Source organism: Phoxinus phoxinus (assembly GCF_949152265.1).
Source record: "Phoxinus phoxinus genome assembly, chromosome: 4".
NCBI classification, from domain to species: Eukaryota; Metazoa; Chordata; class Actinopteri; order Cypriniformes; family Leuciscidae; genus Phoxinus; species Phoxinus phoxinus.
Genome location: NC_136879.1, coordinates 31004230 through 31028425, shown reverse-complemented (window position 1 = coordinate 31028425; position 24196 = coordinate 31004230). Strand labels below are relative to the sequence as shown.

At 37.6% G+C, this 24196-nt stretch overlaps 1 protein-coding gene across 1 annotated transcript in view; it reads right to left on the bottom strand.

Annotated features, from left to right (window-relative positions):
• The window catches only part of timm50 (translocase of inner mitochondrial membrane 50 homolog), a 31663-nt gene continuing 7467 nt past the window's right edge, over window positions 1-24196 (bottom strand). Inside the window, exons 4-11 of the mRNA XM_079610878.1 lie at window positions 16296-16317; window positions 10199-10257; window positions 9992-10111; window positions 7698-7802; window positions 7009-7107; window positions 1320-1476; window positions 1121-1227; window positions 1-1035 (exon numbers count right to left, since the gene is read on the bottom strand). Coding sequence (XP_079467004.1) covers window positions 937-1035; window positions 1121-1227; window positions 1320-1476; window positions 7009-7107; window positions 7698-7802; window positions 9992-10111; window positions 10199-10257; window positions 16296-16317 — 768 coding nt within the window. The 3' untranslated portion in view covers window positions 1-936. The remainder of the gene's footprint in view (window positions 1036-1120; window positions 1228-1319; window positions 1477-7008; window positions 7108-7697; window positions 7803-9991; window positions 10112-10198; window positions 10258-16295; window positions 16318-24196) is intronic.

Here is a 24196-nt window from a genome sequence, read left to right as displayed (position 1 = left end):
AAAACCATAAAATGTGTTTATTTTTGTTTACATTACATTATTTGTTTACTTCAGGACCACATTTAACTACCTGCCATGAATAAATATAACAAATTATGATTTATGATAAACTACAGTACAAGTTTGTCATTTAAAGCAACACAATTAAAGGGGATGAAAGCAGATTTGCTCTGGATCAGACCTTTCAGCATTGAAAATAAAATACAATGACATCACACATCACACACACATTGTTATGGTTTGTTTATTGGAGATATTCTGGGTGTTTCACAACATAAGGAATACAAAGCACATACTTAGACATGATGAGCCATTTCTGAAATAGCACCAGATTGAGCTCGATTTATTTGAGAGGTTCTCCTCAACACACTGCAACAATCACCATGACAAAGACAGCCTTGCTGGCAGCATGAACACAAATCCAAGGTTTTGCTTCATGTGCCGTGTGATGATCAGAACGTATGGGAGTCTAATATCAGGCTATTGCCTACTGCATCAGTTATGGGTTTGAAATGGGGCCTACATGATGGAAACAAGATCAGTTCTTCAGTTCATGTGGTGATATGCAGTTCTTTGCTCTTGCAGAGATGAGAGAGCCATAGAAATGGACAAGAACAAGTCCAACAACCCTGAAACAATTTCTAATCAGTGAGATCATAAATGAGGGCACCATATCTGTGTCTGCTGTCCAGGAAGTGCTATCTTCCACAGGAATGAAACGTCTTTTGGAGTCGCTCGCTCCTATCCAAAGCCCTGTAACAAGGTAGCATCCCTGCAGTGTAGCCGATTGGATGTTCTTTCCACACATGCCCTTCTGCTCCCATTCTCCCCTCCCGCCCACATACACCGTCCACCTGTCTGACTATGACCTTCATCTCAATGGCGGGTCACACTCGAGGTGGGACCGTTTAAGGTGGGTGTGAGCAGGACGAGTCCTCACTGCTGCTTACGAGACCAGAAACGACCTGCGATGGTACCTAATGAAATTCCCTGTTTCTTCTGTTGCGCAAGCTCTGAAAGTCTCTGCTCTTCTTCCTGTATGTGCAAAAATATTCATGCAATATTAGCAAACACCACTAAATATGACATCTGACAAGGAAAAAGAAAATGTGATAAGTACCTGTGCAAGCTGTGCTTGCCTTCTTTTGAAAGCTTCAATGGGGTCTTCCTCAAGAGCGTAGTTCTCTAATACTGAACGCACATCATCCACTCCGCTGATGGCAATAGCTACACACAATATACAAGGTCAATTGAGTTGTACAAATTAACAATACAATATAACCTGACAACATCTATTTGCCTCACACATCCATGCTCACTTTTAAGGAAGGCAGCCAAGTCATAGAGCGTGCGATCCTCTGAGTTGCCGTCCCACTTGCACAGCGCCAACCCGTTGAAAGGCTGTAGACCGAAGGCCTCTCGCTTACAGTCCACCACAATGACTTTGGAGGTATCTCTGTTCAAACAAGACACGTCCTGCAAGACAAACAGAGTCATTAGTGAATATCATTATCTTTAATTTCTTTGGGATGTGCTTGAGTAGACCTTACAGAGTGCTTGACTCTTGCATTGTCAATACAAGATCTTGACCAAAAACTGATGCACTTCTTGATGGAAATAACATTTCCATCAAGAGGTGAATTTATGGTCTGGACTCAGGTGCCAATTCATGTATGAAAATGATTCTTCATGCTCCCTCCCAACCATTCTTTCACTATTTGAGCCTGATGAATCTTGACATTGTCATCCTGGAATAGGGCCATGATGTGTCTTCCTACGTAGTTTAAGAAAAAAAGAAAGAAAAAAAAACTACACACTCCATCAATCAAGGACCTTTCACACAGAGCGTGACTCGATAAAGCTAAGCAAAATCGCCAATGAACTGAGCTTTCACACTGAACGCGATGGATGACGCTGACCGAGAATACATTTTTCCACATGTATCTATCACGTAGGTTTCCCATTTGGCTTTAACCTCATCCGCTGCACAACATACAACAGTACAATAAGATAAAAAAAGTTTGGTACTACAGCAGCAGGAGCTTGGGTAAGCTCAAATCTAATTGGACAGCTCATTTACGCGGGGCGACGAGAAAGAAAAATCGACACTGGTTGAGAAAAGGAAAATCTCGCTTTGATCGCGCCCAGAGTGAATAGCTCCATAGGGATCTATTGTTTGCGCCGTTTAAATGCTCTCAGTGTGAAAAGGTGCTTTAGGGTTAGAAGAACTGTTGCCAAAATATAACATGCTAGAAACATAATCACTGCAATAATGACCCAATCATAGACTCTTAAGCATTTGCCTATTTAAAATTTGTACAATTTTATATTTTTTATCCATCTCTATATATGCTGAACATTGCATTCTTTAATCAAATTGCTGTTGTTAACGTTTAAAAAGAAAACACGAGGCTGTGTGGTACTGTAACTTAAATTCCCAAAAACACCCCTTACCAATGGTAAAATCACTGTAACTCTTGACCTCTTGCCGCTTATTGCTTCAAGAGGCCTGACATCTAGAAAAATAGGTCCAGTGTGAGTCTACTTATCACAGCTATACATACAAATTGAGGTTAAATGTGACCTCTCACACCCCCGAACGTTTGTGTGACACTGATGTGAACCATATTTACACCTATGCATTTGTGGAGGGGTGCAAAGACTTAACACCAGCCCATTGCCCCCAGTGCTCGCTCTCTCGCTCACACACGCACACACACTCTATCCGGGCCAGCTGTCTCAGTGGTGGTCCTACAGAGCAGATGGACAGGGACGCTGCACTCTCTCTATCACGAGGTCATCAGCATCCCCCAGAGAGACTGAAAAAGTTGCGTGCGCGAGAGAGATGGAGGGGCCCCGAAAGGAAAGCCCTCTTGACGGCGGCACACTCCGTAGCATTTACAATAAATTACCCGCATCTGCTTTCCCTATGAGACACGCCCAAACCCCACCGGGAGTGCGAGTGTGTGTTTCAGTGTATTTGTTATTGAGTGTATGAGCGTGCATGTATAAATAATGAGATTTTTATGGATTATAGCAACAGGCTAGCTTAATGGCGCCCAAATCGCATTCAAAATGTGAAACTGAACGATAATTAGTATGTTTTATGAAGCTAGTGTGTATTTGATCTTCAGTGTGGGTGTGTGAGCAGAGCTGTGTAACGCAGCTGGGCATAAGAGTGTCATGTTGCCGAGTCAAACAGCCTCTTCAATTCCCCAGGTAAAACATTGGAGCACGAGCCGGAGGAAGCGTGCCGCTGACTATACGCACGTGCCACGCTATGCACCTGCCAATCAAAGCCCAGCTCGCCCCCCCATCTGTGCTGAGGACCTCGGCTGGGGGAGGGGGGCAGCATCTACTGGTGTCATATCTGTATGAAACAGTTCACAGAAAGGTAGGGCCCAATCAAATCAGTTATATTTTTTCATAAATTCAGTTTCTTCCATTTTAACTTTTTTTTTGTTCGAAATTAACCATATTTAAATAACGTGTCAATACATTATCAATCCTTCCAAAATGTGTTTTTGTCTGACCCTGATTGTGTAAGTCTATTAACTTTATATTTTTGACCGGGCGGATTTGTTTTTTGTGGGAAATGGCATACATGCGCTCCGGATACTTTGACGCATGTATCGTGTAAGATGCTAAATCTCGAACCTCCGAGAAATCACCCGTTTTAAGAAAAAAAAATGCAGAATAGAGTTTTCTGGTAAATGAGAAAGCAAGTCACAGAACTCGTAAAAAATCGAGAATCAACACTCGTTTTTTAGAGATAGTGAGAATCGAGGGTATTGCTACAGTAACGTCTTCAGCTAGTCAGCTTGAGATCCTTTCCATCTAAACTGGTTATATCTTTTAAGTCTAGTAGTGCATGTTTTATGAGCAGTAGGATAACCATATTCATCCGCACAGTCACAGAGCTGAAGCACAACCAAAACAATGTTCTTCCGCAAAATGCATGCAGTTGTGTTTTTGTAAACCAAAAGTTACATAGTGTACCTTTAAATTGTATTAATCGAAAAGCATGTCAAATTAACTAAATTCATAAAACACAAAATCGCGTTGTAAAAAAGAACAGAGAAGTCGCATTTTATTACATTCAGAAATAATGTAAAATAGTAGTACATAACCTAAATTAGTGGTGTTTATATAAACAATTTTTATTATAAATGCCAAGCCAAGCTTTCTCCTCCAGCTCAGGGCAACGAGTTTGTTTAGTCTTCATTTCATTAAAGGTGAAGTATGTAGTTTCGGCCACACTAGTGGCAACTATGCTAGAACTGAATTGTTTTTCACATGTATTTGTGTGCATGTATGCATACTCGATTTTGTGTGCTTATAGTCCGGAAAATACGGTACATGTTGTTGATGAAACTGCGCCACTCATTCAGACAGCATACAGATTTCATAATTAAATAGCAGTCGTATGACACACACTAGTCCATATCGCAATTTGTTTACAGCCCTACTTTTTTATTTATTCATCCATAATTTGCCACATTCCATGATATTGCGCAATTCAGTCTGCCCTACAGAAAGGCTATCCTGGGAAACTGAACACATTCTTGAGTTTCATATAAATACCAAGGAACTCTTCCTTCATGCATCACTCAAAGCGATCAAGTTCATGCTGGCCCAAAATGCATCATGGCGCTGTAGAATTTGCTTTCAGTGTCATTATTGTCATGTCACCAGTTTTATTCTCATTTCACATTTTTGTAACTAACTGTTTTAGTCATTCATTCTTGTTCATCTGCAACTTTTAAAGTTTTTCCTTCTTAATTCTTCAGAAGGAAACTCATTCGACTGCATTTGTTTTGTCCTCCCCCCACCCGCTTCTGAGGGCCAGATGGGAAGTGAGGGAGGGGAGAGAGAGGAGAGGAGAGGAGGGTGAAGCAGAGTGAAATAAACGTGTGTTGGCAGAAGGTGGATGGAGAGAGAGTGCTGATGGAGGTCTGGTGGACAAGGCCAGACAGGCAGTGGTGAAATGTGACCGGAGTGAAGACCTATTGCACAAATACGCATGCACTCACTCATGTCTACTTCTGTACGAGCACTAAGCAGCTACCAAGTAGCGTGACTGTAAGAATAGAAAATTGTTTCAATTCAGCACATTAACAATTAAGGCTGGGTAACTTTGCCGTTATGTAATGTTCACTTTTTAATTTTTTTTTATAAATCTTTAAAAACACTGTTAAATGCAATCTTCAGCAAATCTCACAATGAACATCTATTTTTCATGACTGCACATTATTATATTGAGATACTTAAATTAACTATGGCGAATTATCTATTTATTTGTTTTATTTAGATAAAAGAGTAAATGAAAATTAGAAAAGACGTTTGCTCTAATTTGTTTCAATCCAAACATGTTTAAATGTAAAGTCTTAAGATTAATAATAGTATTTTAACAATATGTAATCAAGAAAACAGAGTTAAATTAATACATCTCGAATGTTTTATACACTACCGTTTAAAAGTTTGAGGTTGGTAAGATTTAATAGAAGTCTCTTATGCTCACCACGGCTGCAGTCATTTGATCAAAATTTTAAATATTTGTTTTCTATTTATACATATTTTAATATATGATTTTAATACATGTAGTTACAGCATCATTACTCCAGTCTCCAGTGTCACATGATCCTTCAGAAATTAATCAAATATGCTGATTTGCTGCACAAGAAACATTTCTTCTTATTATCAATGCTGAAAACAGTTGTGCTGCTTATTTTTATTTTTTGATAAATAGAAAGTTCGAAAGAACAGCATTCATTTAGTTACATTATAAACGTCATTTTAGAACAATTTAAGGCATCCCCACTGAATAACATTTTAGAAAATGAAAATTAGAAAAGATGGAACATTCCAAACATGTTATACGAGTTGAAACGTAAAATCTTGAGATTAATAATAGTATTTTAACAATATGTTAAATCAATACATTTTGAATGTTTTATACACTACCGTTTAAAAGTTCGTTTTAAAAGTAAAATCGAAAGTTTGAAAGAACAGCATTTATTTTGTTACATTATAAATGTCTTTACTGTAACTTTCGAACAATTTAATGCGTCATCGCTGAATAAAAGTATTAAATTCTTTTTTTTTTAAAGACCTGAAACTTTTGTGTATAAAGAATAAAATAATTCTATAATACCCTCCAACAACACGTCACACTAATATAACCATGGATGCTAAAAACTGATTGAATTTGTGCACTAATGCAATTGTAAATTTGATCTTAAGCGTTAGATGTGCACCATTCATAAGCCTAATGAGGAGAGAGTTTAGGTAACGGCGGACGGCCTAACGAAGGAAAAAGGAGGGGGGAGAAGGTTAATGAGGCCTGAGAAGAGAGAAGGGAGGAGGAGGAGAGAAGGAGGGGAAGAAACTGCTATTGTCTTGGGCTGTTGAGAAAAGAAAAAAAGAATAAGGACATAGCAGTGGGGAAATCAATGGGCGAACAGAAGGACGGCATGCAGCAGAGACACGGGGGGCATCGCGCCATAATGTTGCCCGGGTCACTCAGGAGAGGGGGCCCATGGGGCAGGGATCTTGAGCAATAAGAGCAGACCATACTGTATTACGGTCAGATCGAGGAGCTGTGACAAATGAGGAAATTAGCAAATGTATCACTAAATCTGTATTGCAGCATGAAAGCAAACATATTTGGAAACTATGAATGGATTTCCCCAAGACGTGTTGTCTTTGTAGAGATCAAACCATTAACATCTGTACAAGAAAACACAACATCTTGCAAAAATAGCAGCTTCTTTTGAAAGGCGATACAAATATCCCATTGTTTTGCAACATATGGCTTATCTCTGATGATTTTGATGTGACTCAAACAACTTGTAGGGGTGAAATACAAGGCAGCTGGATTTTACGGTAAGTGGCGGACACTGTTTACAAGAACAGAGAAGTGTCCTAAATATTGAGAGAGTTTGCGCACGTCACCAACAAAGCATGATACTGAGAAGCAGACCTATAGGCAAGCAGACTGAAGTTTACCTTAACATGGTGGCCCTCCATGTAGCGCGTGGCATCCCGAAAGAGCCGGTACATCACGAATCCTTGAGGATCTATACTGTCAATCAAGGGGTACGCCGTCTGCCCACACACAAACACACATTGTTGCATTCAGGAATCGGTTTTATGTTTTACAGTGAGAGATTGTCTTTAAGTGAAGTTAAATATCATCAGTTACCCATAAAAAGTGCACATTACAAATGCTAGTTGTTCTAAAATTTGTGAAGCATCAAGTGCTTCATATGTTGTTGTTTTTTACACTGCTGAAAAGCTGAATTGACTTTCGCATGCATTAGAATAAAACAAAACACCAGCAGCAAAAGGCTGTTTAATCAAAACAAGGCTCATTTGCATGACTTTACAAGTGTGCCACACCAACAAAACAACAGACACACACAAACACTTGCAGACTGAAGCTTAGCATAAAGGTCCCACTAATGGCATAATTTAGGAAACGTTCTATTTGAGCACAAGACGACGTGTTTGTAGAATCAACAAACGCGTAGGTGTGCCACTGTATCCAAAATAGCATCCATTGTAAGTGGGTTCAATGCCAAGCATGGTTCAAGACACTTTTCCTTTCAACTGAAATGGTGTATGCAAAAACAAATAACAAGCCAATCGCAATGGCATTATTGTGGTAAATAGTCCTCACCACCTCTGAGACTCACCATGCCGGTCTCTGATGTGAAGATGACTATCTCGTAGAGCGGGGCCAGTTGCTGGAACAGATAGTCTATGCCAGGCCTCTTCTTAAAACGCCAGCCTGTGGCCAACTAGAGGCGGCAGAGGAGATCCAAAAAACATTAAAACTAAAAAAAAAGGTCCAATGTTTTTACATATTTATTAGGACTAACAATAGGGGTTTAGAATAATTTAACATAAAAGAGTGAATTTTTTTTATAGTTAATTACAATTATTTTTAACTAGACAATTTCCATCCAAATATACACAATCATTCAAAAGTTTGTTTCTTTGAAACAAAAGAATACTTTTATCCAGCTAAGGTTGCATTAAACTGACCAAAAGTGATAATGTTACAAAAAGACTTCCGTTTCAAATAAATAGTTTCATCAAAAAATCCTTAAAAAAAAAAAAAAAGCATCAGTTTCCAAAAAATATTAAGCAGCACAACCGTTCAGCATTGATGATAAGCAAATCAGCATATCAGAATGATTTCTGAAGGATCATGTGATACTGAAAACTGGAGTTAAAAACTGAACATTTAGATTTGCATCACAGGAATAAATTCAATTTTATAGAATATTAAAATAGAAAACACTTTTTTTAATTTGTAATAATATTTCACAATATTAACGGTTTTATTGTATTTTTGATCAAATAAATGCAGCTTTGAATAGCTTTTTTTTTTTAACGACCCAGTTCCTTGCATTTTTTTTAATGCAATCAGTTCCTTGCTAAAGTGAGGGGGAAAAAAATAATAAAAAAGGAAATATGTAACAGATTTTCTAGTCTGCTAAAGCAGCCAACTGCTGGTCTTCTCATAACATTTACGACATGTTTTGCCTATACGCGAGTATTGCTATTTGAACTGAAACATCTTTAGACGGCCCATCTGGAATACATTTATAAATGAACAAGCAGTTAGAAAGTCTCTCAATAATTTACTGGAAGTATGACTATTCCGATCATTAGAAAGTACAAAGAAGGCATAGCAGAAAGCAGCATTTTACATCAATTACATGCCTTTAGTCACTGAAGTTGCATTTTACCATCAAACTCAACTAATTCTTCTTTACTTCGATAGTATTCTTACTTTTGTATCACTTAGAGTAACAGATACTTTAATTGTGCTTTTATCTGGCACTGAACTCCTATATCGGAGTATACATGTCAAACAAAGCCAAAAAGAAGAGTACAGTCAAAGACAAAGCTTCACTTGAGGTTCAACTAAAATCACTGTGCCGTGCGCCACGGTAACAGTCTGCTGAGATGTGTCCGATTACAGGTAGGCTATGCTCCACCTGTCACCTGTGTGTGGCCCTTCCCTCACAGCTGGCCAGGTAAGAGAGGCGACAGGTGGTTCGCCCAAAACAGCATTCCAGATGGCCTTGTGTGATTAACAGGAATTGATAAGGAAATAAACTGATAAGTGACAAAAGGTCGTTAATCAAATCAAATAAGAGACTTTATTGCAGATAACTGAGTGCACAAATATACACACTTTACAGCACAGCACGTAGAGAGAGAGCATGTAGAAAATAGAGTGTTCGCAGCTGTGTTTAGATTGGAACAGCAATAGGCCTGCAAATAGGAGCAACTTTTTTCAGAGTCTAATGATATGAACTTGCATCAAGCAGACTGAAACAATCTAGATTCAAGAATCATTTCATGTTAAATCGAGATCTGAGAATGCAAAGTCAATGTCCCACAGCTCAAAGTAGCACATTTAGATGGGCAGTAGACATTCTAATAACTATTTAAGCAGCATTTCAATTATTTTATAATCATTATCTAAAACATAGAACAAGATAAAGGTATTTATGTGATAGTGTGAAAAAAAGATAGATTTTTCTAATTAATCGAAAAATAATCGATAGATGAATCGATTGGAAAACAAATAGTCAGTTCCAGCAATATTATATATTTTAATATATTCTGAAGTGTAATTATTCCTGTGATGGTAAAGCTTTTTCAGCATCATTACTCCAGTCTTCGGTGTCACATGATCCGATTTCATTCAGAAATCATTCTGATATTCTGATTTTCTGCTTAAGAAAACCTTTTTTTATAATAAATGTTGAAAACTGTTCTGCTGCTTAATATGTTTGTGGAAACCATGATATATTTTATTTCATTCTTTGATAAGTAGAAAGTTTGGAGCTCAGGTGCAAAAGTGACAGTAGTGCAAAAGATCAAAAGTGACAGTAGTGTACATTGGTCCTTACTTGATCCTCAAATGCAGATGTTCTCTTGGTTACATTATTTGAGCTGTGACACCTACCGACCACTCTGGATGGAGGAGGACATCGGTGAGCTCCAGCACTAGAGTGTATGGAGGCTGGTAATAGGGTTCTCTCAGTGGGTCTGGCAGAAGCTTTGGGCTTGTGGGCTCGATGATCATCTACAGAGAAGCAGAAAGAGAACATTTGGTACCTCAGATTCTTTCTTATGAGGATATAAATGGGGATTATTTTCTGTATCCTCTAACCTGTCGGTAATCTTTGAAATATTTGAAGGTTCTTCTGAGCTGCTGGATGACGGGAACATCTAAAAGACAAAAGAATAATAATAATTATAAACTGGTGTAGCCAGATCGATTAAATATTATTCATGATTAACAGTAAAAATAGTTTCTTTAAAGGGATAGTTCACTTAAAAATGAAAATTCTGACATCATATACTCACCCTCAAGTTGTTTCAAACCTGAATGAATTTCTATGAACCAAACAGTTAACTGGTCCCATTGACTTCCATAGTATTTCTTTTTTCCTACTATGGAAGTCAATGGGACCAGTTAACTGTTTGGTTACTGACATTCTTCAAAAAATCTTCCTTTGTGTTCAGCAGAAGAAAGAAATTCATACAGGTTTGAAACAACTTGAGGGTGGGTACCGGTAAATGATAACAGAATTTTCATTTTGAAGTAAACTATCCCTTTAAGTCATTTTAAATGGTTTAGGGCTTACTGATAACAACTACGTCAACACATCAAATTCTAATGGTCACTTCAAGACACTATACAACATCCCCACATCATTCAAACTAAAGTGATTAGCCCCATTTTCATGGCTTTAGCTCCCTCCAATCGCCACATGCCATATGCCACCTCAAGCGGCAGAATGGACAGATAAAGTGGCGGCACACAGGTTCCATGCGCCTCCTGCCTGGCTCGCTGTGCGTCTGTTAAGGCAGCCAGCCCGCCAAGGGGCCCATCAACAACATCAGGGCATGAGGAAGGAGGTTGATTGGGGGAGGGACGATACAAACTGCTTAAACACCCTCTCCTCCAGCCCTATCCCTCCTTTTCTCCTGTTGGATTAGTTTGGAGGGGGAGTGTTTGCGCTCTTTGAGAGAGCATGTGCCTGTTGGCAGCCTCCAATGGAATAAGCTTTCCCTTGAGGCTAATGAGCGAGACGAGATGGACGTCTCCTTATCATACTTATGTTGAAGAGAGACAGCGATGGTGTTAGTAGGTTCCATTTACATGATATCAGCATCACAGCTTTGTTTCTGAAAAGTAATGGATCAATGAAGAAATGTAGCTGTGTTAGACAAAACACCTGTTGAACAAGGTATAGTAGCTCCGTAAAAGTGCTTCTGAAGCCATACGATAGATTTGTTGAATGAAAACGCCACAAGCACGTCATTATGCAGATCTCAAATCAAACATGGCATCTGAGGTGTATGAATCACATTATTTGAGAGTGAATAATGACTTAAATTTCAATGCGCTTATAACAATCAACCGTATATCTTTCAGAGATAGATAAATATATTATTTATAGGGCTGCTTTTATTGTGCTTTTCTGACTTTGTGGCACAACCAAAAATGGGAGATGGAATGTCTCTTTTGTCAAAGAAAAGTAGAATAACATGAAGGAGAGTTAATAATGACAGAAGGTGCTGAATTAAAGTAATAATTTTTTTCCCCTCCCAAAAAACAAAAATTCTGACCCCAAACCTTTGAATGGGCTTGTCAGTATTCCTTGTAGTGTTTTCTAAAGGAGTGTTTAGAGAAAGTTTATCCTCTTCACATCGACCTCAGTCGTCTGTTTAACTCCATCCAAACTGGCACACATCTGTCCCGGCAGAAGTCCTTCCATCTCCACAAGTCCAAGATCAATACAAAGGGTGAACAGTTGCAAGAACCGTTACCAAGACTGATCCAAGACGACACCGGAGAAGCGGGGAACAACTGGGCGCGCTTTGAAGAGTCTCTTCTGCTAACCTTGTTTGTCAGTGTAAATGGCGAGGAGTCCCATTGTTGCTTCACAGAGGGCCTGTGTCTCTCTGGAGGGATGTCCACTGAGTCTCAGGCGAGGAGGGAGGGAGAGGAAGATCGATGGCTAGGCCTCTGGACACAACAAAGGCCTCCTTTAATCCTGCACTGGGGTTAGCATATGCTTCGCTAGTTTGCCAAAGGCCATTACTCAATTGCCTTTCTTCCATCCCTTTCTTTGGGAGCCTCTTGCTTTTTTCTTCTCTGTCAATCGCTCCTTTCTGCATCTGTGAAAAGTGGTCTTTAGGTCCGGCCCCTCTCTCGTTGCTGTCATATTGGGACTGTTCTGAGGATAGAGTACCAGGCCTGTGCTAAATTTTCCTGGATGATCTACAGCTCGCTGTTTGTTTGCTATTAGAACTGGAGGTTCTCTAAACACAATGTTAATGTAAACAAGAAAAACCACAAAAAATAAAAACAAATCTAATATTTTGCTCCATATAACCATACCGCTACAATATTACCGGAGATTTTTGAATCATTCTTGATGGCAAACTGAAATAATCACAATTAATAGTTGACCAATATATCGTCAAAGCCTTACTGATTTATTAAGATAAATAGGATCATATATAAAAGAACCATATACAACTGTTCAATGTGTAGACTGTCAGAGGTATGTTACATGTTTAAATGTAACTTGTAAAAAATTGTAAAGTGCTTTTCACAATCAATATAGTTTCAAAGCAGCTTTATTCAGATTTTTTTTTTTTTAAGCACAATTCGTTTGGAGTCAGTAAGATTAAGAAATAGACACTTTTCTTAAAGCAAGGATGCATTTAATTGATCAAAAGTGACAGTATCGGTAAGTAATATCAGCTAAATACTGTATGATGTTTTGTCTGACACATGTACTTCCTCTTTAGAGAATTTTGGAAAATAATTTAGGTCATGGAATTGATAATGCAGATTGGTCTGCTGTATGCAAAAAATTTTTATCTTAAGTTTACTTCATTGGGGGTTCACAAACTTAATTATAAATTCATTAATAGGATCTATCTCACACCATTACGTCTGAAGAAAATTGACAGAAACTCTTCTGGTCTCGGTTTTAATTATAAAATTCACGGCTTTTGGTACTGTGATAAAATCATCCCTTTCTGGACCAAAAATACAGAACTTTCTACAAGAGCTCAAGTTGCAATTTTGTTTCTCTTTAGAATTGTATCTGTTGTCAATCGGAGTGGAGATGTTTGACTCTCATGCTAAACATGTTTTTAATTTTGGTTAACTGGCAAATAAATATATATTGTTACTGTGGTCATCCCCTCAGGTGCCTTTTTTCAAAATGTGGATGCCATAAATATATCTGCATTACTACCACTCAAGAATCTCACTTATGATACACTTCAAAAGTCTAAATACTTTTGGCAGGTATGGACACCTCTTTGGCACCATGTTAAATACCTACTGTACTGTGTATATTTACCGGTCTGCCTGAAGTGATTTTTTTTGTATTTCTTTTTCTCCCTTTTGTCCCTCATTTTAAGTTTGAGGCTGTATTTGTATGCTTCTGGACATTGGAGTAACTGACAAAAAAATTTATAAAATAAAATAAAAATTATAGTGTTACAAATGATTTCCATTTCACCTAAAAGCTGTCCTATATATATATATATATATATATATATAAAAAAGTCCTGTATAATAATATTACTGTATTTAATAATAATAATAATAATAATAAATGTTTCTAGAGCAGCATATTACAATGATTTCTGAAGGAAACAGAACATTATCATCTATTGGTGTGGACGCTATATAGTTACCATTAGTTACAGACTTTTTAAGTTTAAGTTTCTGAGATGCAGACATTTGTTTTTTTTTAAATGGATAACAGAATAAAACGGTGCAATTCCTTAAACAAAAATTGAGCTTTCGCATCTGAGCATGTTACACAAACCATCTTTTTTTTATTTCCAGTGTATTGTTGTTGCAATTGGTTGGAGATTAAATCTTTGTATGTATAAACTCAAGCCAAACAATACCTTGACATATTTCAATTCACTGTACCATCTCAAACAAGACTACACTTGTCATTTCAGATATCAGACCCAAGTGATGGGGGAATCTGTCGTTAAATTCCACTCCAAAAATACCAGTAACACAAGTATGAAACCATGCGGTTTCCAAGGTTTTAAACAAACAAACACAACTCATTTTTGGTCTCTATGATCTCATAACAAAAATAATTCCTGTGACTCTATTAATTATGGCACTGGCCAGTTGTCATCCTGTACAAATTTAATGATGCAGCTTTTTATGAGGCGGCGGGCTGGCACAAGATGTGCATGTATGCGTCTTCCATTGAATGCCTTCACTTGGCACGGCAGAAAAGGTTTTTTTTTTTTTTTTGCAGTCGCGCCTCTTTCCCTTCTCCCTGAGGATGCCGCTTATCAAGGGTCCACTCTTCATCCCCACACTGGCCTTCTGCTATTTTAGGCAGGGTGATCATAGGCCCAGGAGGCAGAAAACCTGCTTCTCCACTCCCATGAGGGAGTAGGCGTTTCACCTCGGTCCCTAAAGTAATCATGGCCCTTCGTTATGGCATTAAAAGCTATAAGAGCATTAGTGTTGGACAGCAGCGCTCCGGGCTCGGAGGTAATAAATCGAGGTGGGGGGGAGAAAAGGACACTTCAGGGAATGTGTGGAATTAATTACGTAATTATTATGAGACCGAATGATTGCATAGAGAAAGCGAAAGCAGCCTGTTATCTCGATTGGCATCAGAGGTGAATGAAAAGCGCAGGTGGTCTGCTTTATCTGGTGCGTGGCGTCTCTACCTTTACTCTATTAATGATAATGCATGCTTCGAAGACAGCATATCTGTAGTTGATGGTGCTATAAAGACGTCAGTCAAATCACCATAAAAACCAAGCCATTTCATTGGCAGGAGGCCAAACTTAAAGAAACAGTATACAATTCTGCCGTCATTTACTCACCCTCATTTAGTTCTTTGGAAGACAAATCATGAAAAACTATCAAGCATGTACACTACCGTTCAAAGGCTTAAGGTTCTTTTGAACTTTCTATTCATCAAAGAATCTTGGAAAAAACGTGTCATGTTTTCACAGAAAGTATTAAGCAGTACAACTATTTTTAGCATTATTAAGAAATGTTGCACAAACCCAGCAAATTAGAATGATTTCTGAATGTTACACTGAAGACTGGAGTAATGGCTGCTTTGAAAAATCAGTCAAATATAAATTAAACAATAGTTTTTAAATTGTAATTATATTTCACAGTTTTTGCTGTATTTTTGAGCAAACAAATACAGGCTTGATAAGCATAAGAGACTTATCAAAAACATTAAATGCATCTTAAAAACCCAAACTTTTGAACAATGGTGTATTTTTCCATATAACATGAAGTGAAGGAGGACACAGGGTTTCAAGCTCCAAAATAATGATGTCAAATGTTAATTTTATGTAAAAAAATAAAAATAAAACAGTCATGATATTCTTTAAAAAAATATCAATGTGTGTTTCAAGGATGAAAGAAAGCCATACAGGTTTGCAATGACAAAAAGGTTACAAAATGGTGACTGATTTTCTATTTTTCTGTAAACTAACCCTTTCAAACAGACAAAAAAGAGGCACACGCCTCATAATTCAACAACCCGCAATTAAGAGTCAATGCAGCATGAAAGAAAGCAATGAGACAATTGCCAATGTGAATGGCACATGTGCCACAGGCCACTGGTTAAGGGCCAATCAGGGTATGTGAGAGAGAGATTGATGCTTGCAGGGGTTATGTGCAGGGGATCGGTCCCATGAAACATTTGGCTGTGAAGTGGGTTGAAACCCGCTGGCACTGGTGTAAAGAGTGCTGCATGGCACCAGAAATCCATCATGAGCCTTGCTAACCTGACAGGTGAACAAACACACAACAAGCAGGCCAGAAGGGTCCTCATCTGCTAAAAGGGACCGCACAAGGGAACGAACAACAATACTCTGCATTCAAAAGAACGGGGAATAACAGCATTTCATGCTTGTAGACCAAAGGTCTACAATAATAAAGTTCTCTACTTTTCTGGCATTTTAACTTCTTCCTGAGCTTTGATCTATGCCTTTCACAGCCTTTAAACAAAGTGAAACTAAATTCTTTCTTAGTCTTATCAATTCGGTGAAAATCTGTAAGACATTAGATTACTGCGTGTAGGAATAAAATGCCCACCACAACTGGCCCCAGTTTAGGCTAATATATAGATCATTTACAGTTATTTAAAACAGCCTAGTTGGATCGTGTCCAAATCGTTTAAAAAAACAAAGTGCCTTACATGCGTTTAGATAAGGGGAGGACTTACCGTTATCAAACTCATCTGGAATCTGAAAAAAAAAAAAAAAAAAGAGAGAGAGAGAGTTAAGATACAAGTAGACATGTTGTTCATGCACACTGGTATATCAAGTTGTGTTTGTACCACATGTGGGTATGAGGAGAGTTTGTATAAAAAGTGCATTTATACAAACTAGAAAGAGACAATAGCATGACTAGACACCCACACCAAATGAACAGTAAAACTTGAAAGTTTGAGTCTTTTAGACTGACAGGGTTAAATGGATGGAAGCCTTCAGACAACATGTAAAAATTGTGTTATTCTTTGATGTTTCTTGAATTCCAAAGAACCGTAAGGAAATGTTTTTCTCTCTCTCTCACACACACACACACACACACACACACACACACACACACACACACACACACACACACACACACACACACACACACACACACACACACACACACACACACACACACACACACACACACACACACACACACACACACACACACACACACACACACACTAAAGAGCTCGAGCATTTAAAGTGGCAGACGACAAACCTGCAGTGCGTGCTTAGATAAATACCTTTTTTGGCATAGTACTGTTAGACATTATTGTAAAAAGTAATAATATATTGGTCTTTTAATAGCAATATGCCAGTACACCAATAAGCACCAAACCAATGAATATTCAGCTGCATCTGTCAGCATGTTCTGGCCCACTTGGGATCCAGGATCACCACATGCTGCCCGTTGGGACCCCTCACAGCACAACAGGGGGCAGAGGGCCTGTTTAAAACCACTGTCATTCTCCTACTACTGCAATCATACATTGTACTGGAACCGCTTTGGCGCCCTCCACTGGACAAAACAGCACACAGACAGTGTGCTGAGAAAAAGGGCTAAGAGGTATTTTGGGCTGAAGGGGAAAATTGAACACTCAAGCTCCAACTTTCTGGTTTATCACAGACAAAAGTCACTCAATTATAATTATTAAGTGAAAATAGGCAGTATACATAAATAAGAATTCATAAAAGCATCAACACCTTGTTGAGAATGAAAAATATATACTCTGCCTCCTGCTGGTGAACTATATTTTTGCACTTTGTCAGATGTGAAGAAAACCAGGAACACTGCTTGATTTAGCAGATTTGTTAAAGGGACACTTCACCCAAAAATGAGAATTCTGTCATCATTTGCTCACCATGTCATTTCAAACATGTATGACTTTTTTTCTGTATAGCAAAAAACTATTTTGAGAAACGTCTCAGTATTGTTTTGTCCATACAATGGTTCAAAATATTCTCTTTAGTGTTTGGGGGGAAAAAAAATCTAAACTTTTGGCTAAATTATAAAAAGATAAAGAAGCCCGATAATACAATGAGAGAGATTGCCGTTTATATTATTATAGCCATATGGATAATTATATCCATATAGAGTTATGGAACTAACACACAGGACTCTGTGCAGCATATGCAAGTGCCAACTGTCAATGCCAAGTGAGCAAGCAAGCAAAAAAAGACCAGATCTGTTTTTGTATTTATTTGCCATGACTGAGCTATGAATTTTTATCATAAAAAAACCCACAAACACTGAATATGGAAGCTGTGTAACTACTGTACTCTTATCTACCCACAAACACACTGCTGTTCAACATAAAAAGTTTTTCTTTTTTTAAGAAATACAATTTTTTATTCAGCACTTTAAATTGATCAAAAGTGACAAAGACAATGTTTAACTCTGAAAAAATGAAGCACGGTTTCAAGTTTTCACTAAAATATTAAGCAGCACAACCGTTTTAAACATTGATAATAATAATAAATGTTTCTTGGGTGAAAAATCAGCATTGACTGATTTCTGAAGGATCATGTGACACTGTAATGATGCTGAAAATTCAGCTTTACCATCACAGGAATACATTACATTTTAAAGCCACTGTTGCCATTATATGAACCAATGAAGATTCGATTGTGTTCTATGAGAAGAGGATTCAGCCTTTGGTCTCACGCTGTCACTTCGCTTTAGTGCCCTTCAATTAAGACCTTGGGTTGTGAAAAATGTCACCCAAAAAGCCTGGCACACTCCACACATCTCCCAAAAGGCCTCAACTACATGTGAAGTGTGCCCTGTTAGGAGACCACCAGCCCAAAAGGGTCAATATACCAAATAAGTGTCGGCAACAAACATTCCCACATTGTGCCAAGTCTGTCCTTCAAGTCACTTGTTTCTGTGGGACATCAATCAAAGGTTTAATTCGCAGGACAAACAATCTGTATGAAGGCTACGCTTTCCTGAAGGTTCCTCATTTCAAAATAGTCCTTGAGCTAAACTGTAGCGTAGAATTTGTTCCTGCTTGCAGGAAATGATAACAACCAAGCACATTGTGTTTTTGTAAACACATTAATCAAGTAAAATGTGTGCTATTGTCAAAAGTGAAACAGTGGGTGATGATGCAATGCACGTACAGCGTGCTTTCCCAAACACTTTCCTGTTACAGGTTAAACTGGTTGGATGTTCTTTTGAAACGTTCGACAACTAAATGACTGAGGTGCGAAAACACTCTGGCAGTGTGACAAGACCTTCTGTCTAATGAGTGAAGTCTTGCTCTGTGTCTTGTGCATGAGACGCGTGACTCATCTGTGAAAGGCCAGGCACACTCCATTCACAAGTCTCATGACATCTCAACTATCTGCGAAGTGTGCCCATTCACAGCCTACAGGAACACAAGCTTTGAGGTAGCAATCTTCCCGAGGAAACACCTCAAGCCTTTTTACTAGGGATACACTGCAATTTTATTTTCGGTAATCGCAGATTACTGAGTGATTGCAATTGTAATTTAAACCACAGTATAGGAATCATAGTTGGCATGAAACTTAATTTAGCAAATAGTGATTTTAAGATTTAATTATGACTGTTAACATGTATTGTACAAGCTTCTATTACTTTTCACTGTTCATTCTACTGATACGCTGTAAAAAACGATATGATCAATACGTTATGACGTTTTTATATTGCTTTAACTGATCAAAATAAGTTAAGCAATTGTCAACTTTTTAAGTTATACAAGATTCAGCTCATTTTTAAGTCTGTTTAATGTAATTTAAGTTGAAATGACTTAAACATTCAAGTTGATTGTACTTAAAAATAAGGCAGCAACTTATTTTTTTAGTGTCCATCGTATTCAATCTATAATTTAATAGCACATTGCAGCTTTAGAGCTTCTCCATTGCAGCGGCACAGTGCTCACACGATGTCTTCCTGTGATAATATAGGGAACCACTCATTATACATAAATCATGTAACAGTTGTAATGTTTTTACTTACAACTGACGCTTTTGTTTTCTCTCTCTTGAGTGACCTTTAAGTAACATGGTAATGGGTGCACAGCTTTCTTTTTTTGCTATTGACGTATCCAAATCTGACCTAACTAACTTTTCAGCAATGTCTGTGAGAAAGGGATGTGAAATATTAGAAATATGAAGCAAAGACAACTATAAAACACTGTTAATTTTATTCATGTATTCAAAATTCAGAAATTCAAACAATAAATGTTGTTTTGGCGCACTTTAATATTTTTGTACAACTCAGTTTTAGCTATTTGAGGCCTGGTTTCACAAACAGGGCTTAGATTTAGCCAGGATTAGCCGTTAGTTCAATTAGGAAATTTAAGTAGCTTTTATAAATGTGCCTTAGAAAAAAACTAAACAATGGCACTGGCATAATTTAAGATGTGTCGGTTACTTTCAATTAAAACAGTTCAAACATGCATTTTAGTCTGGGACTAACTTTAACTTTTTAAATAATCAACAAGGCATGCAAAGTTTGATTAATTGATTGATTATTGATTTTTTAAAATTATCTATTTTCAGTTTTAGGCCAAGTGCATCCTGAATTTTTGGTTTCGGACCAGAATTTTCATTTCGGTGCATCCCTGATTAGATAGATTAACTTCATAGACATTTTTAATCTCTGATGTCTCCATATCTCTGTTTGTTCTGTTGTCGTGTTTCTTTGTCTTGAAACAAACACTGTACACACACTGTGTGGTATTGTTTTTTGGTATTGGAGCATTTTAGGAGTACGAGTATACAAGCCCATTACCAGACCCAATTCCAATACCAGTATCGGTGCATCCCTAATTTACACATAACAACCTGATGTGAAGGTTAACCCTTTAAAGGGATAGATCATCTAAAACTTCTTACGAGGCTGGAAACTACTGTACTATATTAAAATGACTGCTGATGTCAGAAGCATATGACCAGGACTAGAGATGCACCGACTGACCGGCCAGGGACCGGAATCGGGCGACGTCAGTCTCACGTCTTTCCGATTCTGAGCCGGTCTGTTTTGTTTCCAGCGGCACAGGCAATAACGTCAGCTGCGCGTTCTCACTCTCTTCTCTCTGACACACACCCGCCTCCTCTCCCTCACTCGTCTCTTTTGCTCCAGTTAAATAGTTGTTTGTATTGTGCATAATTTTACTAATTCCCGCAGGTTTCGCGCTCACACAAAAAGCGCACACCACTTATCTATATAAGTGGAGCGCACAAGCCGGCTCTGTCTCAAGCAGCTTGTGAGTCACAAGTACCAAAATGAGTGGCAATGAATATTTGCTTGTATATGCTGTCCATTATAATTATTTGAAAGAAAATCGGAATATGCAAACATCGGTATTGGCACGTCACACTTGCAATTTTCTTGGCCGATTCTGATTTCCAGAATCCTGACATTCAGAATCCAGAATGCTTTTTTTTTGCAATCGGTACATCTCTAACCAGAACCGGGGAATTTCAAACAACAAAATTTGGTCAAAATGTATTTAGACCAAAACAGTGACATTTATTTAGGGTTGCTCCGATTACGCATTTGGACTGTGTCAGGGTCTATTTTGCGCACATTTTGGATAAGCTTGATAACATGACAGCTGTGTGGACGCTAATATGTATTTCTCATTTTTAATTAACAGTAACACTGATATGGATTCTAAAAATTCAAAAAAGTTCAAAATTCTGTCAAAAAAAATTCTGTCAAAAAAAAAAAGTGTTTGCTTGAGCCTTAGGCACAGAAGACAAAAAAATTCAAAGCAATTTGAAAATAAAATGGTACCAAACTAATAATTTGCTGTCCTAAATTTAAAGGTAAATGGTTCTTAAATGTCCAGCTGGCAAAAAAAAAAAAAAAGTGCCCATGGGAAGAGAGCGAGGTTCCCAGTCCCACACAATTGACATCCAATTGGAGTGGACAGAGGTGACAATTTTTACAAGCAAAGATCTGGCACACTTCGCATTTGTCTCCTATGTGGTTGCAAACATATGTTAAAGTGTGCCCTTTGAAAAAAGTGAAGGAAGCAGACCAGGAGAGGTGGCACCAGCAAACAAGATTTTCCCATGCACACACCTTAGCCCAGCACATGCCACAGTTTAAAGAGAGCTTGAAAAGTGTGTGGTTTATAGAGCAAGCAGCAATGAGGTGACACTCATGATCTCACCCCGAGTGCTGTGAGAAGTGTGTCTGTGCAGCGGACCCTAAACCAAAGAAGTCTGATAATGAACACCCAAACATGTGGTGTCTAAATCCCACAGTAGGAGAGCTGGAAATCCTTCTGAAATCAACATTTTCCAAGATCAAGACCAATACGGTGTTTACAAATGTAGTTTTAATAATAGAAGTAATTACCTTTAATACCATTTGATCCTTCAGCCAATCTACTTTGCAGTGACCAAACTAGATATGAAAAAAATACTACCATGACTTCAGCTATAACTTCCTTCTAAATAAGCACCACTGGCTTTACTATTTTGTACCCAATTATGAAGTGGCATTCATACATTTCTAGGTATAGCTTAATTTTCCAAAAACTATCTGGGGTCACAAAGTGAATGTAGATAGAAGACCAAGATTTTAAAGATCATAGTAGTCTCAACTAGATTTGGTGCAAAATGATTGTCCTCTTGTGAGCTTTAATCAAACTTGTAGTTCACCAAAGAGAGTCACTTTTTAATTGGCTTAAATTAAGCATTTAGATATTCAAAGGAGTGCATATTTGCCAACTATCTACTACTACTACTAGTACTACTACTTTGAGTAGTGATAACTAAACAGTTAAACTCCTTACATGCTAGTTAAAATGATGATATTATTGATATTTTGGTCTTTTTTAAATTAACAACAATGAAGTGTTTAATTTTGACTTCCTCTTTAATAACTTCCTCTTTAATGCAGCAGGTATCATGAACTAACAATGAACACTACAGCATTAATTAACATTAACCTATATTAAATTGTAATGTTAAACTGCATATGCCAATTCATTTTAAAACCTTAAAATAAATTCTATAAATTTACACGAATGTATTATGTTTAACGAACATGAAACAGAAATGATAAATGGTATATAAACTGAAATTAACCTAGATTAATGTTGTGCACCATTGCTGAGTATTTTCTCCTTAAAACGGCAGTGGACCAATGACAGCCTCAAAAACACGGTTTGAAATCGCTGCTGTTTCTTACACCACAAACTAGCTTGATAGCAATATAGTGGTTGAATTTTATATATGATGTATATTATGATGAACTATGCTTTTCTCCACTGACATTCTATAATGTGCAAAGCATTTCTACGGATGCTCATTTTTAGAAAACAGACTGAGATTGCGAACGTGAAAACAGTTTGTGTAACATTAGCAACACATTATTAGCTGTATATGTGTCCGACATTGTAGAGAGCGATACCATTGTGCAGCATTTACTACAGTAAGTTGACCGAGTGCATCTCTGAGCTGGAGTGAGTGAATGGAGGTGGGGCTAATTTGCATATTCATAGAACCACATATACTAAATGAAGCAAGGGTGTAGTTACATTCAAGCTATTTTATTTTTCACAGGAAAAAAACGTTTAAATATGTCCTTTTCGTGATCAAAGATGAGTTTTAAGGGAAAAAAGGATTTATTACTACATGGGGATATTCAGGGCTCGACATTAAGGTTTGTCCGCTTGTCCGGGACAAGTGGATTTTTTTGTAGGACAAGTGGAAGTGAAAATGAGTTGTCCCACTGGACAAGTTAAATTTCAAACAAAATAAAATGCCAATTTACTTCACGTTATGTGCCTCTCATTACGTCTATTTTACAGATTTTATTTTACCGATTTGAAACGAACAAATTTTTTTCCCCACAATCTGTCAAACCAGCGTCCAACTCAGAATGCTTTAATTGGCCAATCAGAAGTCGGTCCAAGTTGAAACATTTTTACCTGCCTCAAAGCGCCAGGAAAAGCTCCAAAAACAAGTCACCTTACAGTTACACCAACAGCACCATACGAATTAAAACCAAATGGAAATTAATTTGACTGGGTTATTTATGAAGATGTAGAAATGGTCTGTGGAGTCTGTCGGGGGGAACCCAACCCGGCTGACAAGTAAGTGACGTTAGCTAGCTAGCGTCGGCAGCCGTGTACTGTAAACAAGCATTACCAGCATTTGTATTGGTTAAATGTACATAGTTAAATATTAGCTAATGTTCAGATGTAAAGTAGCATCACGTTTTAAAGTATCCCTTGGTAAATCAGCCTCTGCCAGGTAGAAAGTGGCATTTATAAAAAATAAATGATCAAATTATAAATCTGTACCCAGACAAGTGACTTTTGTGCAACATAAAGTGAAACATAAATTTACTTGTCCGAAGGACAAGTGCCTCAAAAAGTTAATGTCAAGCCCTGATTTTAACAAATTCTTATTTAAAGTTTTATAAAATATCTTAAAGTTTTACTAACTAATATCAACACTACATTTAGGTTACTGTAATGCTGCTCATAATTCATCAATGCAAAACAATTTTATAGTCCATTTTGTGTATATCATACATACTTTGTTTTAAGAGCTATCAGAAAGAATAATCAAACTAAGGCATATAATTATA